At 45.1% G+C, this 19341-nt stretch overlaps 2 protein-coding genes across 6 annotated transcripts; both read left to right on the top strand.

Annotated features, from left to right (window-relative positions):
• The first annotated feature begins 15 nt into the window (after positions 1-15).
• Positions 16-6738, top strand: tssc4 (tumor suppressing subtransferable candidate 4). Of its 5 annotated transcripts, XM_005464742.4 has the most exons (3): positions 2165-2442; positions 2643-2727; positions 5576-6738. In XM_005464742.4, exon 3 carries the CDS (start codon positions 5608-5610, stop codon positions 6490-6492), a length of 885 nt encoding a protein of 294 aa, XP_005464799.1. In that variant the 5' UTR covers positions 2165-2442; positions 2643-2727; positions 5576-5607; the 3' UTR covers positions 6493-6738. The 5 variants fall into 5 exon arrangements, with proteins under 5 accessions (XP_005464801.1, XP_005464798.1, XP_005464799.1 ...); XM_005464744.3 differs by lacking the exons at positions 2165-2442; positions 2643-2727 and adding an exon at positions 16-95; XM_005464741.4 differs by lacking the exon at positions 2643-2727 and having other exon boundaries at positions 2104-2258.
• Positions 6739-15939: 9201 nt separating this feature from the next.
• On the top strand, positions 15940-18789 carry LOC112847372 (predicted GPI-anchored protein 58). The gene is made up of 4 exons (XM_025908993.1): positions 15940-15978; positions 16162-16296; positions 16559-18137; positions 18225-18789. Exons 1-3 carry the CDS (start codon positions 15940-15942, stop codon positions 17195-17197), a joined length of 813 nt encoding a protein of 270 aa, XP_025764778.1. The 3' UTR covers positions 17198-18137; positions 18225-18789.
• Positions 18790-19341: the final 552 nt, after the last annotated feature.

The raw sequence follows: 19341 nt of genomic DNA, 5'->3' as shown, positions 1-19341 counted from the left end.
TGTAATGGGGAAACAGCGCCCCCCCCTCACGGTGTGGCTGGTTAGGTGAGGCTGGCTGCAGTAATCGCTGCCAGTCTGCCGTAGCCATATGAGAGGTGAGTTGTATTGTTCCGCACACAATGTAGCTAAGTAGTACAGACACATAAAACATGTTTGATCAACTGATGGGCACCGAGTGTAATAAGTGCTTAGTGGACACATGTCCAACACCAGTTTTATGTACTTTTCATTTGTTTATTATTGTGTAAAACTGTATGCTAAAGCGGAATGCTAATGGGATGTTCTACCGTACTGTATGTTGCAATTATTTTGTTTTAATGAAGAGGACACTGATGTCATTATAGGATCCAGACAGTTGGGGGGCGGGGATGGGTTGATCATTTGTCCATTTTTTAAGAGTGAAGAGGGAATGACATCTATAACTGATTCTGCGAATGCCACATTTTTTTTAAAATAAATTCAGAGTAATTCAGTAATGCTCTACTATCTGTGTCAGAGTCCCTTGATTAAATTGATTAAAAAAGAACTGAACACTGCGTTCGGTATAGTTTTGAATATACACTGGAGCGGCCTTCTTCGGCTTCTTCGGCTTGTTTATTGGCGGTTGGCAAGCAACGTTTTGGTGCAGTACCTCCACCAACTGGAATGGAGTGTGAATGGTATACTGACTTTCTACATATATATCCAGGACTGACCTCACACCCTATTGTTTGCCAGTGGTGGTAGTTTCAGTCATTGTGCAAATGTGCTGTTTATACGGTTGGGGAAACCTGCAGTCAGCTGAGACTGAAGAAGTTACTTGGATGAGTGATGAAATGTTTTTCCCACTGAAAATGCTCTGTCCAGATAAACAGAATCAACCCTTTGGGATTCCCTTACCTGGATGATTGAGCATGCATCAAGACATATATTTATAATATATATAATAATAAAATTTTAAACTATATTCTCTCTATTAACTTAAGTACCTCACAAAAAAGAACATTCTGAACTAGAAACTTTGTCCAAAACGACTTGTATGTCCAGCTGCAATTTGTTGTTTTGTAAATTATGTTAAACAGACAGACCAGAAAGTTAAAGAACTATTATCGGGCCTATGTATTCAGGACAAGCTCTTATCTTTTGCAAAGATAAATCAACAAATGAGGTTGATTTACCGTGCAGCCAAAATGACTTGATTGCAATTTTTTTTCCTTTCCCCAACATAGTTTTAAAATCTCTTGACATGGATGATCCTCATTATGGGTATTTAAATTAAACCAGTATGTAGAACATATTCTCAGCTGAAGTGGTATTTCTTGGTGTTGGAGTTGTTCTTATGGCACCTATAAATAATCTCAATGCTTGATACTGAATATTTTATAGTTTTTTCAGTAATGAAACTCCTGTGCTGAACCAAATGCTATACTGCCATAATCAAATACTGACCTTATTAAACTACTCTCTCCCAACCAGACACCTCATAACATTTAAAACTCTTTTACATTTATCAATTGTTTTTGGAATATGTACTTTCCAGGTAAGTTTTCCATACAACCATATTCCCCAAAACGTAAATTGTTTTAACCTTTTCAAGTCATGAGTGTAAATTTGCAGGTTTAGATTTCCAGAAACGTTTTTCCTTGTTAAAAACATACAATTTTGTTTTATCCAAATTTAAAGGACCAATCGTCTATTTTATTAAATTCTTCTATTAAATTCTTCTTGTATCTTTTTAAAAGCAAAAGTTACATTTTACCCCTCTTCCAGATTATGCCATCATCAGAAAACCCCATTCCATTCTCCAAATGTTCAAACTTATCAGTAATAATGATAGAAAAGAATGTGGACTCACTATACTTTCCTGGAAGAAACCATTCTCAAAAATCCCTGAAACACTTTGTGCTGTTCTTACTTGTATTGACCGATCATGTAAAAAATATTTTAACCAACAAAACATTGAACTATTAATTCCTACCTTCTTTAATTTTATTAAAAACCTTCCACGATATATCATAAGCTTTCTCTATGTCAAAAAAGGCAGCCACCACACTCTCCTTCCAAACATAAAACGGTGCATAGTATTTATTAGGATCCTTCCTGGGCGAAACACGCTGTACCTGTAGACTTTTCACTATGGACGGGAGGCTCGTCTGATCCTTTTGCAGCCACAGTTTGTGGCCGCTGGGGGCAGCAGCTTCTGAGACGCAAGCGTAGAGGAAGTCAATATTTACCCGTCGTTGTAAACTACCGGGTCGGTGTTAGCGCCAGCGAGTCAGGTAAACCACTGACAGGGTGAAATGTTTTTTGAGAATAATCCCCAGCAGTTCTGCCACCAGCCGTTTTCTTACCGCTGCTCTGCAGCGCAAGAGCACTTAGCATTAGCGTGCTAGCTGGCTGGAAAGGAGCCGGGACTACGCAGAATCAGTAACACGGGAGATCCGCACAGCGTTGTGCCAGAAAGTAATTTTCGATGTTTCTTTGTGTTTCCAATGTATGGTACATTTACTTCTATTGTTAGATAGCTAGGCTGTGGATAACAGGGTTTGCAAAAAGGTTATATATATAAAATAAATCAGAACTATGCTGGTATATTTGTTACAGTTTCTGCTGTCCTCTTGGCCACATCTCTCTTTAAAAAGACATTTTTTTTTTTATGTTAGTGCCACTCTTTACCCGGATAAAGGAAAGATGTATAGCAGTCACTTTGTCAGCCACTGACTGCAGTGTTTAACTTGTGTGTTGAAGGTGAGAAGGACATATCCTGGTCAAAAATGACTCCATGATTCCTCACAATGTTACTGCAGGCCAAGGAAATGCCAAAGAATCTTGTTAGATATTTCTAAGATTTTTAGGGGCAGAGTACAATAATCTCAGTTTTATCTGAACTTAGAAGCAGAAAATTAGAGGTCATCCAGTTCTTTAAGACATTCCTGTTTTTAAACTAATTGATGTGTGGTATCTCCGTTCATTGACAGATAGAGCTGGGAATGATACTAATGATGGCATTATCAAGGAAGCCTATATAATGTAAACAGAAGCACTTGCATGAAAATGTGTGTTATTGGTTGAATGAGGCTTGCAGCAGAAAGCACTTTGGCTACGTTCACACTGCAGGTCTTAATGCTCAATTCCGATTTTTTGATCAAATCCGATTTTTTTTGTCTGCTTGTTCACACTACAAATAAAATGCGACAGCAAACGCGCTCTAGTGTGAACGCTCAAAGCGGCCCGCATGCGCAAAAGAAGATGTCACACACAACGCGCTCTGTTTAGACCCAGACCAACAGTATTGTTTGACTGATGGCCCTTAATATAAAGACTTCGGACTTTACGTTTCCCAATTTTTGCTTTAAGTTATTTTGTTATTTACATAATAATGTAAATACATTAAAAATTATCCTTATTGCTGTTTTAGAGGAGCGGTGCTTCAAAGGATATGCAGATTTCTGTCAGAATCTGCAGATTATACAGTACAAATAAAATGTTCACGTTGTCTTCCCAACAGTTTCACTGACATCTACACGGAATGGCCAGGAAGCATTTGCGATGTCTTCTCGGGCGCTTCTCTGGCGCTGATAATTGGCGTCTGCCTTGTGTCAGTGACGTAAAAGACGGATTTAATGCGACATGACCGTTCAAGCAGCAGTCGCTTTCTAAAACATCGGATATGTATCGGATTCAGTACCACATACGAAAGTGACCCAGATCGGATTTGAAAATATTGGATTTGTGCCGTTCACACTGTCATACCATGATTGGATATGGGTCGCATAGGGTCAAAAAAATCGGATTTGATGCGCTTTCGCCTGCAGTGTGAACGTAGCCTTTGAGTGCTCACTTGAGTAGAAAGGTCAGTGTATTATTAAGGCCTATGCTAACTTTACAGTATTAGTGGTAGGCCTGCACAATAAATCGAAAATTTATTGTCATCGCAATATCAGCCTGTGCGATGGGCCCATCGCAAAACATGGCATAAACTGTGATAATTGGGTACCCTAAAATGTTTACACACGTGCTTTAAAGACTTTACCAATCAAAGAAACCCCTTGACACATTTGACCAGTCGAATAGAGCCCTTCACGACATTAACCACTCAAATGGATTAGTGGCCCGCCTCCTACGTAGGGGGATGAGCGAACAACGCTGCAGCAACAAGCTACTATGAACTCGTAGCTAAAAAAAAAATAGTACCTCGCTTATTTGGAGGTACTTTGGATTTGATAAAGATGACGTTCTCCAAACACAGGTACACTGCAAAACTTGCCGAACACTCGTGGCAACCACCAGAGGAAACACGACTAATCTCCACCATCATCTTCAATACAACAACAGAGAACTGTTTGAAGAGTTCCAGAAAGTTAGGGCTAGCCAAACAAAGGTTGCTAATGTTAAGATAAAGAGCACAGCAGTCCAACAGCCGTCTCTGTATCAGAGTTTTTCAAGTGGAACTCCTTATGAGAAAACGTCAAAGTGGTACAAAGAAATAACAGAGGCCATTACACATTTTTTGGCTAAAGACATGATGCCTATAAATACAGTTAGCAGAGAGGGCTTCACCAGTCTGATACATAAAGTGGACCGGAGATACCGCATCCCCTCACGAAACTACTTTTCCCATGTCGTCATTCCACAAATGTACGAAACATGCCGCAAGATCGTCATGTTTGAACTGAGCCAAGCTGAAAACTACGCAAGCACTACAGTAAAGTTTCCTCTCCAGTTTTGACTTACATCATAACTACTTGGTGAGTGGTAAAATGATGAACAACTGCATTGAGATAATTTGCAGTATAATTTAAGTTATGTTTATTTAAAACTAATTATAGAGACCGTGAAGGATGTCTTTCAGAATTCAAGCCTCAGAAAATTTTTTATGGGGGCAATGTTTCAATGTTAAAGTGCACTTTGTTGTTACACTGCTAATACAGCAGCTTTCTTTAAATAAAACTTGCAGTAAAACGGAAATTATGTATTCGGGGTTTTTTTGTTTTGCTATTTATTTTATCGCAAGTCATATCGTTATTGATCACAGTTATCGCACATCGCAGGTTTTCCTAATATCATGCAGCCCTAATTAGTGGCACGATTTTCACTCTTAATTGCCAATTCTGCTCACCATGTCGAGGGTGTTGCATGCTGAATTTGACATCACATCCTGTGTCACGCGCTGCAGTCGGTCGTGCACCTCTCACCCCCTGTTTTGTAATGCGCTGTGGCCGCCACAGCTGGATTTCAGACATGAGTGTACAATCGTGTAGGTTTTTTACCACCGTTTTAATTATGTATTCCAGTACAAAAGCTCAGAGACACTGAAACAGTTTGAAAACTTGGAGAGTTTGACAAAGTCTTGGCATCCAGTTTTGGCTTCTTGTCCAGAATCAGTATATCTTTATTGTCATTGTAACAGGAACAGCAAAATTAAGTGCAGTCCCTGCAGTGTCAAGAGAAAAAGTTTAAATATAATTACAAAATAATACCATGAAATGTTTTTTTTGATCTTGCAATGTTCTTTGAGGAACAAAAGTTGAACCATGTTGGCCCTACAGTGATTATTTATAGCACAGCTCTGACCTGTTCCTTTCTCCCTCATCAGGTTCTTGATGTAGCCAGAGTGTTGGTGTCAAGATGTGTGATCAGAAACATGTCAGAGAGCATGGTGATATGATAAACAGTGACGATGGAGACCAGCTGTCAGCCAGTGATGAATCTGAGCCTGAACAACAACCCAGCAGAGCTCCATTTGACCCAGACCTAGACCACAGTGATCATGATGATGATGAACATGATGATGTGTGTGCACCAGCAACTATTCCCATATCTCAGAGTTCATTCAGTTTGAGTGGAGGGACCTCAGCCTTCTCTGACCGCAGCCACAGTATCTTTGACTGCCTAGACAGTATTGGCAGGCAGACTTTCTCCTCTCTAAATCAGAACACTGTTGCAGACAAATCCTCACTTCACAGTCAAAACACAAGCCATCCGTCATCCACCTGTCCCACACCACCAAAGAAGAGATTAGTCCCAGACTACCTAGTGCATCCTGAACGCTGGACACATTACAGTCTGGAGGATGTGAATGAGAGCAGTGATCAGGAAAATAGCAGGGTGGCTTATCAGTTCCTGTCCAGCCTGGGGCAAGAGGCAAAAGGCAGTTCCCCTTGTGACCTCCAGCACAAGATGATCTTCAGACCCAAGCAACTGCCGAAGGAACAACCTAATGATCAGCTTTCTCTTGTGAGTGCAAAGGAGACAGGAATGCATCTCAGTCACCTACTGGAGGAGGAGGAGGACGAAGAGGCAGAAGGAAGGAAAACAGAAGAAAATCTAGACAAAACTGAGAAAGGACAAAAAGATGAAGAGAAGGACATGAGTGGAGCTATGGGTCAAGGAGAGGAAAAGAAAGAGGTGCAAAAAGAAAAGAAGGTAGAAGAGTCCAGGTACCAGTTTACCTCCTTCAGGAATATGATGACTAAAAACTACAGGAAGCGTTCTGGCTGTGAGGACAACTGACGACAGCAAAGCAGTGACGTCCTCACCGTCAGCAGGGTGGATCTCAATGTTTCATCGTCCAGTCACATATGAAACGTACTTTTACTCCACATGCTTCATCATCTGCCCACAGGTGTTTGTTCTGTTTCACCCAGCAGCGATGTTCCAGAGTGCTTCACTTCCTACTTCAAGTTTCCAGTCCTTATTGTAGAATTTTAGTTCCTGTTGTATTTGGTATTCTGAAATAAAGTATTGAATTCAAAGTTTTTTGAGAAAATAAGAAATGGAAATTTTCCCAATGATAGTAATTCAGGGCTCGCAAAATTTCAAAATCCCTGGTAGCCCTTCGGGCAGGCACTCTTCAGTTTGTGGTAGCCCAAAATAAATTTAAGTAGCCCGAATAAAAAAGAGAGCAATTTTTTGATTGATGTTTTGTTTCCTGTTTTGTTTCCGTTACAATATTATACATTAAAGTATAATATTGTAACGGAAACAAAACATTAATCAAAAAATTGTTGAAACACAAATTACAACATTGTATAAAAATTACAATCATCAACTCAAATACTTGGTTCTAATTGAACAGAAATTTCTATGAACTTGTAAGAACTGTGTAGAACATGAATCAGTCTGTGTCAGGTCCTGAATTTGAAATTTCCACTGAAGTCAGAAGTAAGAGATAAGTGGAACCAAGATCTAGGACATTTTTTTTTTTGAAGTTTGGCAAAATTTAGCAGTCTTTGCAATGGTAGTTCACTCTTTGCAACATAGTACGCTGTTCTAAACAGATTTTTCAGGTTTATTTTTAGTATGTTCTTTGCAATTGGTGTTTGTTCTGGGAAAGATATTGCAGACTGAGCAATAATGTATTTCTTGCATTTCTCATGGGTTCTAATGGGGGTCTTTCTTAAAATTACTGGTCCCAGTAACAAAGGCGCTGTCGACTCTGAAATCGAGGGAAAACCAACAACACACCCGGCAGAACATTATGTTATTTACAGGGTTGCACATAAGTGGTCCGCAGGTGCGCATTTGCTGTCAAAATAAAAGACGCGCACCAGATAAGAAGCTGCAACGCGCGTTTGCGTACATATAAAAGGCACCGTTTTTGTCCACTAGAGTGGGATTTTCACGGCATATTCTGCACCACATCTCTGTGCGTTCATCATCTGTTTGAAGCCAGCTCACCTCCTGCAACCACTTTTCCGAGAATATGCACTTCTTTTGCGGTTCGGACTCCTTCTGACATTTCTTTGGAGGTGGAGGAACACCAAAGTAATTGCTTAAAGGAGCTTGCTTCTTCATCTTTAAGAGTTCTAAACAAATGTCTGTCCTCCTCCAGAAAATCTTATGTACGCAAATGCGCGTTGCAACTTCTTATCTGGTGCGCGTTTTTTATTTTGACAGCGAATGCGCACCTGCAGACCACATATGTGCACCCCTGGTTATTTAGCTTGTCATATTCCAGCCACAGAAATTCTTTTGTCCATGAAACCATAAAGCTGCACTTTCTTTTTCCCTCATAGTCTGATTTGTCATAACTTTTCCATTTTGTGGTAGGCTTTTCTTTGGCTGTCACTTCTTCACCCTGACTTGTCTTATTTGGCTCAGCAGAACTAAAATATATATCCTGCTGCTTTTACACACGCACTCACATAACGGTCAGCAATTCTCTGCGCAATCAACCTCTCACATGTTTAAGCTTGCTGTGGGAGATTTCACTTATCAGGTTTGAATAGTAAGCTAATGAGTGATAAGACGATGTCAGAGGAATTGGTGCGCAATTAATCGTCACTCACCAATCAGTACTGCTGCTCTCTATACACAGTTCGCGCGATCGCAAAGTGAAAGCAAAAAACAAGCGCAAATTCAAACGCGATTTCAATATGTCACATATTGACAGTGGTTCCCCGATGCCAATGACACAATTACCCAGCTACATTTCCGAAAGAATGCAAAAGCAATGACATATATTTTTCCTTCCTATGATAGCCCGACGGGCAGGGCTGAGATAGATTTTGGTAGCCTGACTGGAAAATTCGCTAGCCCCGGGTCATCGGGTTAGCGATTTTGCCTCTGTAATTACTATCATTAAAAACAAATAAACACACCTTTGAAATCATCACCATGAAAAGTTTCACCAACACATTAATGAATGAGACAGGCAGTATGCAAAATGTAAAAAGATGTTAAGTAAAATTAAGGGTTTATTATTTGCTACATCTTCCAATTTGAATAGCCTCTTTGGGTTTAACTGTCATTATTTTAATTGAAAAAAATGGATGCAAATTATTCCCTTTTGGAAACAAATGTTTGGATAAGTCCATTTTTAAGATAAGATAAGATAACCTTTATTAGTACCCTGCGTGGGAAATTTGTTTTGTTACAGCAGTGGACAGTGCAAAGTTGCATAGAAAAATTAGAGAAAAACACTGGAATAAGATATCAATAAGATACTGTACACAATAGAATAGAATAAAATAGAATACAACGATGCCAGAAAGAGTATTGCACTTAGTGTTATTGCTATTGCACATGTGTGGATGTGTGTGTTTGATCAGCTGCAAAAGTCTTTGTGGTTTTAACCATCGATTTAACACCGTTGCCATCTTCTGGAATGAAACTGAAGTTTATAAAAAGCCAAAAAATTTCAAGTTAAAAAACAAACAGAAAACTGTCCTCTGACAAAATGTCTAATTTCATATCATAAGCATTTCTTTCTTTAGGAACTCCTGTCAGTGACAACATCAGGTTTCGTGAAATAAACACCAGCCAGCCACAACATTACAAACTACTCGTCTAAAATTGTGTGGATCCTCCTACTGCTGAAACAGCTCTTACCCAGTGAGACCTGACTCTACGAGACTTCTGAGAGTCCCCTGTGTTACAGATCCTGTAAATCCTTATATTTTATAGGCAGGGCCCTCATGGATCAGACTCATTCTTCCTGCAGACTAGACTGAACTGCGATCTGGGGATTTTGAAGGTCAAGTTAATACCTTGCACTTAGACATGTTCCGTTACCGTCGGGCATTCTCCTGCCTTGATGGGGTGCATGTGGGCTGCAGGTAGTTCACCATCCACATGGATATCATGACACGAGAACTTTATGGGTTGATTTCTTCTCATAGGCAGTGTTCTGGCATATCTTCTCCTAGTCAGCAATGTATAGTCCTCAATGAGGTAAGAGGAAAAAACCACGACCAGGTGACCAAACCAGCTTTTTCCATTGGCCCGTGGCCCAGTTCTGAGATTCGCTGCAGGTGTAAATCCATGCTTCCAACACATTCACATAAAGAATTGTTTACCTTTGCCATTTGACAGTCAGTGTTTAATAGTACATTTATTTCATCTTTTAGTGCCTACAGTTTTGTGGCTGATTGTTTTATTTCCATTTTTAATACAAAAACAACAAATGTAGGGATCTGAGCCATGACCAGTTGTTGTAAGAACAAGTCCATTACAATTCATAAAGAAAATGCATTTGTGGGTTGTGCCCATGAAACACTTGTCAGATCTTTTCTAATGCCAAACAGCTTATTTTGTTATTGAATCTTCTTTTGAGCTTCTGGTACTCCAGGTGATGAGAGTCACATGCCTAATTAGAATAGAATAGAATAGAATGCCTTTATTGTCACTATACAGTTGTACAATGAGATACAGAGCATCTCCTACTCAGTGCAAACATGCTGCGTGGGGAGGGGGGGGGCACAGTTCTGCAACGCTATATACATATGGACAGTATTAACAGAGGGAAAAAAAATATACACACACCCATCTCGCCCCTGCGGGCGGTTTATCCTTCAAGCTCGGGTCCTCTACCAGAGGCCTGGGAGCTTGAGGGTCCTGCGCAGTATCTTAGCTGTTCCCAGGACTGCGCTCTTCTGGACAGAGATCTACGATGTTGTTCCCGGGATCTGCTGGAGCCACTCACCTAGCTTGGGAGTCACCGCACCTAGTGCTCCGATTACCACGGGGACCACCGTTACCTTCACCCTCCACATCCTCTCGAGCTCTTCTCTGGGCCCTTGGTATTTCTCCAGCTTCTCGTGTTCCTTCTTCCTGATATTGCTGTCATTCGGAACCGCTACATCGATCACTACGGCCGTCTTCTTCTGTTTGTCTACCACCACTATCTCCGGTTGGTTAGCCACCACCATTTTGTCCGTCTGTATCTGGAAGTCCCACAGGATCTTAGCTTGGTCATTCTCCACCACCCTTGGGGGCATCTCCCATTTTGACCTCGGGACTTCCAGGTTATACTCGGCACAGATGTTCCTGTACACCAGGGGTAGGCAACCTTTCTGATGGCGAGTGCCATTTAAAATTTCCTCAGAAGTCAGTGTGCCATATGATTGCATTAGCAATAAATTTAATAACGCTCTATATGAACAGTTACACATTATATAGAACCACTTTATAGAATTATATTTGTTTGCAAATGTTGGCAGCTATCAGCGAATAGTTATCAGCTATTTTGAAACAAAAAAAAGACACTTTTTATTCATAACAAGAACTCCATAACAGCAAATGAACTGTACAACAGAAAATACAAATGCTATTTATGGTCTCCTCACAACAATGATAAGAAAAATAAACTGGGCCAATATGGTATGTTTGTTAATACAGAGACACACATGTTAATGTGATCTCTGGTCTCCCACTCAGAGACACAGGTCTCCGAGTGTCCAGCATTCAGACGGCTACCTGAGGACACTCATGTGAGAGAAAATCTGCTCACACAGATATGTAGAGCCAAATACTGTCAATAAGGCCTCTGTAATGTTCTGAAGACAGTTAAACTTGTCAGGTAGTGATGTCCGGCCTGTGAAAATGCGAGCTCCATGAACAGGCACAGCTGTGGATTCCAGCTGCTTCGATGTCGCATTAACTGGCATTAACTCAGCCAGTTAATGCGAGACAAATCTAGCTGCTCATTAAAGATTTCTGGTTTAATCAGAAAATAAAACATTGGTCCATACACCTGAAAGTCCCAAAAATGCATTGTGTCTCGAGTCTCTGGATGCATTTTGACTAAAGACCGGCCCCCCAGATATTAAAGCCATAAAGCCTTTGAATGAAAACAAACGCTGTTGTGACAGTGATGTACACTGTCTTGTTGGTAAATGTATGATTTCTATTCATTTTACGTCAGATAAAAACTTTGGTTGTAAGCTTCAGATAATTATTTAATAACAGCCAGACATTTTAAATGAGAATAAGAAAGTATTTCTTTGTGCCCCCCTCTCCCTGTTAATGCCCTACCTGGCCCCCCTGGCAAAACTTTGCTAGATCCGCCCCTTCACAGTTACCAGCTGTCAGCTACATAGAAAAGGATCCTGTTGTTATTTGTCTCTCAGAAACAGTTCATAACTTCCCTTCAACTCATTCATGTCACCTAAAAGGTAAACCTGTTTCTCCATCACCTGTTCAGCTCTGATGATTCAGTAAGGACATCTCCTGGTTTCATCTGCATGTTTCCCTCTCACCAGATATACAAACCATCATGACCAGCAGCTTTACAGCTGTGGCTCCAGAAAACCTCAGCTGATACTAGAAATTAATATGAAATAAATTCTAACAGCAGCTGACCAAGCTTAAACGTGCTGATGTTGTTTAGTGCGACATCCGGCGGTGTCCTCTTTGTGGCGCAAAGTGAGCGATAAACAAACAAGAGAGAAAAGCTGATCAGCTGATCATTGATCAGTTTCATGATTGAAGTAGCAACAGGAGAGAGAGGGGGGAGAATGAGAGGAGAAGAAGATGCAGCTGTGCAGCAAAGACACAGAATAACTCCAGCTTTGTGTCTTTTTCCATCCTGGCTGAAGTATGGGACAAACTGTGTTCCTTCTCAGCTCAACACGAAACGCGTAATAATTTCTCTGAATGCCAGACGATTCCGTTTGTATGGGACGGTTGGCAACTCTACTAACTAACCTTATGAATAAAATAAAGTTCACTATCAATAAAATCATAGCACCCGCCCAGCAGTATATAAACTCCGTCATGCTAGCTAGCACGCAGTACGAGTTATTGTAACTGACTGTAAAACATCACCTAAACTTGGTTTATATCTGACCCAGATAGACTGCAGGTCATAACTTCTTACCTGAAGTTGAGTTCACCTGACGCTCCGACCGGCGGCTTCCTCAGGTCTCTCCTCCTCCTGTCTCCCTTTCCCTCATCCACCTGCTGGCCTCCTCCACTTGTTAATTTTACTGAATCTGTGGAAGCTCCGCCATGGCCAACACCAAACAACTGAGTTATTTTTACACACGGACCAGTGTCTGGCCAATCCACCACCCAAAAAAAAAAAAAATCATCGGGCCACCGAGCAAATGTCCGGTATGCCCAATGGCCAGTCCAGCTATGGTCGTGCGTGCCATCAGTTAACCCTTCGCGTGCCAGTGGTGGCACGCGTGCCTAGGGTTGCCGACCCCTGCTGTACACTATGCCGGCCACTTGGTTATGGCGTTCCATGTATGCCTTGCCTGCTAGCATCTTGCACCCTGCTGTTATGTGCTGGATTGTCTCTGTGGCATCTTTACACAGCCTGCACCTGGGGTCTTGCCTGGTGTGATAGACCCCAGCCTCTATGGATCTTGTACTCAGAGCTTGTTCTTGTGCTGCCATGATTAGTGCCTCTGTGCTGTCTTTCAGTCCAGCTTTGTCCAGCCACTGGTAGGATTTCTGGATATCAGCCACCTCCTCTATCTGCCGGTGGTACATACCGTGCAGGGGCCTATCCTTCCATGATGGTTCCTCGTCTCCCTCCTCTTTCTTGGGTTTCTGCTGCCTGAGGTATTCACTGAGCACGCTGTCAGTTGGGGCCATCTTCCCAATGTATTCTTGGATGTTCGTTGTCTCATCCTGGACTGTGGTGCTGACACTCACCAGTCCCCGGTCCCCTTCCGCTTAGCGTACAGCCTCAGGGTGCTGGACTTGGGGTGAAACCCTCCATGCATGGTCAGGAGCTTTCTTGTCTTTATGTCAGTGGCTTCTAGCTCCTCCTTTGGCCAGCCTATTACCCCAGCAGGGTACCTGATCACGGGCAGGGCGTAGGTGTTGATGGCCCGGATCTTCTTCTTACCATTCAGCTGACTCCTCAGGACTTGCCTGACCCTCTGCAGGTATTTGGTGGTTGCAGCCTTTCTAGCAGCCTCTTCATGATTCCCATTCGCCTGCCGGATCCCCAGGTACTTGTAACTGTCCTCTATGTCTGCAATGTTGCCTTCTGGTAGTTCAGTCCCCTCAGTTCTGACTACCTTCCCTCTCTTTGTTACCATCCGACTACACTTCTCCAGTCCGAACGACATTCCAATGTCATTGCTGTATAGCCTGGTAGTGTGGATCAGTGAATCGATGTCTCGTTCACTCTTGGCATACAGCTTGATCTCATCCATGTACAGGAGGTGGCTGACAACCGCTCCGTTCCGTAGTCGGTATCCGTAGCCAGTCTTGTTAATGATCTCACTGAGGGGGTTCAGGCCTATGCAGAACAGCAGTGGGGACAGAGCATCTCCTTGGTAGATCCCGCACTTGATGGTGACTTGTGCTATGGGCTTGGAGTTGGCCTCTAGTGTTGTGCGCCACATCCCCATTGAGTTCCTGATGAAGGCTCTTAGTGTCCTGTTGATCTTGTACAATTCTAGGCATTCCAGTATCCAGCTGTGGGGCATTGAGTCATAGGCCTTCTTGTAATCAATCCAGGCTGTGCACAGGTTGGTCAGTCTGGTCTTGCAGTGTCGGCTGACTGTTCTGTCTACCAGTAGCTGGTGTTTTGCGCCTCTGGTATTCTTGCCAATCCCTTTCTGTGCCCCGCTCATGTATTGACCCATGTGCCTGTTCATCTTAGCTGATATGATGCCTGACAGGAGCTTTCATGTAGTACTGAGGCAGGTTATTGGTCGGTAGTTGGATGGGACCGGTCCCTTCTTGGGGTCCTTGGGGATCAGGACCGTCTGACCTTCGGTTAGCCATTCCGGGTGTCTCTCGTTAACTAGCAGCTGGTTCATTTGTGCTGCCAGACGCTCGTGGAGTGCAGTCAGCTTCTTCAGCCAGTAGGCGTGAACCATGTCGGGCCCTGGTGCTGTCCAACTCTTCATACTGGAGACCCTTTCTTGGATGTCTGCCACTGTGATGGTTACCGGACCCTGTTCAGGGAGGTCACTATGGTCTGCCCTCAGATCCACTAGCCACTGAGCATTGCTGTTATGGGTTGCGTCCTCCTCCCATATGCTCTTCCAGTATTGCTCCGTCTCCAGCCTTGGTGGTGCTGTTCTGTTATTGTTCCCTTACCACTGAGAGTACACCTTTGCTGGTTCTGTGGAGAACAGCTGGTTTATTCTCCTGCCTTCTATCTCTCTGGTGTACCTCCTCAAGCGGGTGGCCAAGGCTGTGAGTCTTTGCTTGGCAGTTTCCAAGGCCTCAGGTATAGACAGCTTGCTGTATTTCTTATGCACCTTCTTTGTCGCACCTTTCTGCAACTCCGTTAATTGGCTAACCTCCCTTCGTGCTACTTTGATCTCGCCCTCTAGCCTCCTTCTCCATGGAGGGTACTGCCCCTTGTGGCTGTTCAACTTGTAGCCAAGCATCTCACTGATCACTGCTGCCGTAGTGTAGATCAGCTTGTTAGTGTCGGTAATCGTGGTTGTAGGTATCATCCGTAGTGCTGCAGCCACTAAACAGGGCAGGACTGCAGGAAACTGCAGTCCTGCCCTGCTGTCATTGAGTAAGGACAGTCTCAATGACTGCAGTGTAGAACTGGATTAGCAGCTCCTGTGGAAGACTGCAGTTCCCCAGTTGTCTCAGGAAGTACATCCTCTGCTGGGAATATGTGGGTTTGTAAGGGTCCTGGTCCCTACCCTGTCCATAACTGCTCAGGCGAGCAGTTATGGACTTGTCTTGTATTGTATGTATATTTGGTGTTGCTGTCCCTCTTCTCCTTATTTGCGGATGTGTGTGTGTTTCTGCGAGGACTGGTTTGCAGGCGCCTTCAGGCCTGGTGGGTGTGGCCCTGCTGGCAGACTGGCCACACCCGAAGCTTTTGCCACACACCTGCTGCTGATCAGGGCTCGTCGGAGGAGCTACTTAGGAGAGTCTTGGAGCTCCCACCGACGCGGGATCATTACGTTAGACTCCCAAGTCAGTGTGTGTGTGTATTTAGGAAGTGCAGATCGTGTGTGCCTGCGGGGGTCAGTGTTAACGGCTGCCTCTATTGTTTTCCTACAGGAGGAACGTGGAGAGGAAGAGCAGCACGCACAGGGTGTGCAGAAACACGACAGTGGAGACAGGAACACGAGCACTGGGAAGAGGACACGACACGGGAGTCACGGGGATTTACTGTTATTGTTCCACTCACTGTAAATAAACGCACTGCTTATACACAGACCACCGTGCCTGGGTCCTCCTTTCCCCACATCCCCACGGTTTGCCCTGCCAAACCGTGACAGAATGATCCCGCCAAACATGGACCCAGCGGTCTCTGAGGAGAGGCTCAGGAGGGAGGTAATGGACAAGGTTTACAGACTGTGTGAATTATGGTGGGAGAAGCCCGGAGAAGTGTTGCGTCGCGCCGTGGAGAGGCGGCTGCAGGAGACGCTTTTTAAGTTTCCCTAGCTGGTGGACTCCCTCAACCCAGTCGTCCTGGACTTTCTGCTTTCTACCCTCCACCTCCACTCTCCTACTCAGACTGCTCACCGGCCCGGACGGCCGGTGGATTCACAGCCTGACACGCCGGCCCCGACGTCAACACGGAAACAACGTTCGCGCCGCCGGCGCTCCACACCGCAGCCAAGTTCCCGGACATCTCAAGAGCCGGCTGTGGTGAGTACGACAGTCGATTTTTCATTTCTCTCACCATCTACTTTTGTGTTTACAGTGGATGGTGACACCGCAGACGCTGCTGTAAGCCAGCCAACAGTACAGCTAGCGTCGCCTCAGTCAGCAGTCTCCACACCACTCGCTGCTTCACCATCTGTAGCAGTGCCACCGTCGTCTCATCTGGTTGCAGCCACCATTCTGCCATCTTCTTCACCACCCGGACCTGCCCAGCCTGAGCTTGGAGGAGCTTGCGCAGCCAGAGTAGGAGCTCAGCGAGCGGCAGGAGCCCGCGTCGCCAGCAGAGGAGCTCAGCGAGCTGGAGCTGGAGCTCAGCAAGCCGCAGCAGGAGCTCAGCAAGCGGGAGGAGCCCGTGCCGCCAACTGAAGATCTCGGCGAGCCGGAGCAGGAGCTCGGCGAGCGGGGGAAGCCAGCGCCGCCACCGGAGCAGGAGCTCAGCGAGCCGGAGCAGCCAGCGCCGCCGCCGGAGGAGCTCAGCGAGCCGGAGCAGGAGCCCGCACCGCCTCCGGAGGAGGGACCGGCGTCGCCAGCTGAGGTACTCAGTGAGCCGGAGGTGCCCGCGCCGGAGCTCGGCGAGCCGGAGGAGCTCAGCGAGCCTGTGGAGCCCGCGCCGCCACCGGAGGAGCTCGACGAGCCGGAAGAGCCCGTGCTGCCCGCGGAAGACCTCGGAGTGCCGGAGGGACCACCACGTCCGCGACCCGCATGGCCACCACGTCTGCGACTAGCACGTCCGCGACCTGCATGTCCACGACCGGCACGTCGTAGATCAGGTTCCACACCTTGCGGAACCTGGAGAGGCGGCTGCAGGAGACGCGAACGTCGTTTCCGTGTAGACGTCAGGGCCAGCGTGTCAGGCTGTGAATCCACTGGCCGTCTGGGCCGGTGAGCAGCCTGAGTAGGAGAGTGGAGGTGGAGGGTAGAAAGCAGAAAGTCCAGGACGACTGGGTTGAGGGAGTCCACCAGCCAGGGAAACTTAAAAAGCGTCTCCTTGCGGTTGCTCGTCGGAGCTACGCCGCCGTCGCCGGTACTGGGGCAAGCCGCCGGAGAAGCAGCGCCGCCGCCGTCACTGGGCCCGGGGCAAGGCGTCGGAGGAGCAGCGCCGCCGCCGTCACTGGGCCCGGGGCAAGCCGCCGGAGGAGCAGCGCCGCCGCCACTGGATCAGTGGCAGGCCACCAGAACCGTTTCGCCGCTGCTGCCGGACCCGTGGCTGCCCGCCGGAGCTGCTGCGTTTCCATCAAGGGGTAGAGGTAGGCCACCTGAACTGTTTTGCCGCCACTGCCTAACCCACAGCAGGTCCCGCTTGTTTTGCCGTCCTGCGGGTTGGCCGCCAGAACTGTGTTTGCTGCCACTGGACTGGGGGTTGGACTATTGAACTGGGTTTTTCTTTTGTTGTTTTGTGGTGGCTGTTTAGCGGAGAGGTTTTGGGGCCCTCCGTCCTGGACCCCCCACCACCCGCCCTGGGTTGGTTGTACTGTGGTTTTTGTGTTTGTGTTTTTGTTTTAGGGTCGTCGGGAGCCGACCTTTAGAGGGGGGTTACTGTCAGGGTCCTGGGTCTGAGCGACCCAGGGTCCCTGAGCAGTTATGGACTTGTCTTGTATTGTATGTATATTTGGTGTTGCTGTCCCTCTTCTCCTTATTTGCGGATGTGTGTATGTGTTTCTGCGAGCACCGGTTTGCAGGCGCCTTCAGGCCTGGTGGGTGTGGCCCTGCTGGCCACACCCGAAGCTCCTGCCACACACCTGCTGCTGATCAGGGCTCGTCGGAGGAGCTACTTAGGAGAGTCTTGGAGCTCCCACCGACGCGGGATCATTACGTTAGACTCCCAAGTCAGTGTGTGTGTGTATTTAGGAAGTGCAGATCGTGTGTGCCTGCGGGGGTCAGTGTTAACGGCTGCCTCTATTGTTTTCCTACAGGAGGAACGTGGAGAGGAAGAGCAGCACGCACAGGGTGTGCAGAAACACGACAGTGGAGACAGGAACACGAGCACTGGGAAGAGGACACGACACGGGAGTTACGGGAGAGCACGGGGATTTACTGTTATTGTTCCACTCACTGTAAATAAACGCACTGCTTATACACAGACCACCGCGCCTGGGTCCTCATTTCCCCACATCCCCACGGTTTCCCCTGCCAAACCGTGACAGGATTATTATGTAGTATTATTATGTAGTATTAAAAAGTATAATGTAGATACTTTTTAATCAGTTAATGCAAGCTTAAATAAATAATAATTTGATAAAGAAGTGTTTTACTGGTGATTCCTCAAGGGGATAACTGAACACGCTGTCACTATGTGGTCACATCTGGACTGATGCGTTTACAGGCAGCATTTTAATCATGAGTTTAAAGGCTGTAAGTTGCAGCCATTGCTCTAACACTAACAATGTAACGGGTCTCGGTGCTGGTTCTTACAGTTTGAGCTGCTTCAAGCTTTATTATTAAAAGCATTTTCATTCACTAATCCATGAGCTAGCAGGAAAGGGAAATGTAGTGAGGAAATGGATTTGAAAATGAATGAAATCACCATTTTAAATGTCAGAAATAAAAGTCAGATTTACTTATTTCTCTTTCAAGTTGTGTTTAAAAACGATTTTGAAAATCTGTTTTTTTATTTGGAATTTAAAAACGATGTTGCGTGGAGATCTGGGGCAGTACCCCTTGAGAGGAGGTATTTTATCATTGCATCAGAATCATACAACAAGCATTTATTGAAGCGAGTGATATTACATTAAGGTTTGTGTTACAGTGATTGTTGTAACTAGTATAACTATAATCTTCTATTCACAGGTGTTGGTATAATCATATAATCTTTCATTGCAGGTGTAACCATGATCATCTTTATACATATTGCCGCTTGGTGCTTATTATGGAGTTGTGCTCAAGTCAGTAAGGGTTAAAAGCTACAGTCAGCGGGATGTCTGGCTGATCTATTGAGGGAAGTGACGTAGAGCGTAGAAGGCCGCACATGCTTACAAGACACTTACATCATGTTATTTTATGATCCTTTATTTAGATATATCTTTTGTTAAC

The sequence above is a fragment of the Oreochromis niloticus genome, linkage group LG1, assembly GCF_001858045.2.
Source record: "Oreochromis niloticus isolate F11D_XX linkage group LG1, O_niloticus_UMD_NMBU, whole genome shotgun sequence".
In the NCBI taxonomy this organism is placed as follows: Eukaryota; Metazoa; Chordata; class Actinopteri; order Cichliformes; family Cichlidae; genus Oreochromis; species Oreochromis niloticus.
This window is presented reverse-complemented; position numbering and strand designations above follow the sequence as displayed.

Bases quoted from the DNA above. Each gene is read 5' to 3' on its own strand.
- LOC112847372 (XM_025908993.1), top strand. From the start codon at position 15,940: ATGGACCCAGCGGTCTCTGAGGAGAGGCTCAGGAGGGAG. The intron at 15,979-16,161 runs GTAATGGACAAG...TCTCCTACTCAG, and splicing joins AGGAGAGGCTCAGGAGGGAG to ACTGCTCACCGGCCCGGACG. The intron at 16,297-16,558 runs GTGAGTACGACA...CAGCCAGAGTAG, and splicing joins CATCTCAAGAGCCGGCTGTG to GAGCTCAGCGAGCGGCAGGA.
- tssc4 (XM_005464744.3), top strand. From the start codon at position 5,608: ATGTGTGATCAGAAACATGTCAGAGAGCATGGTGATATGATAAACAGT.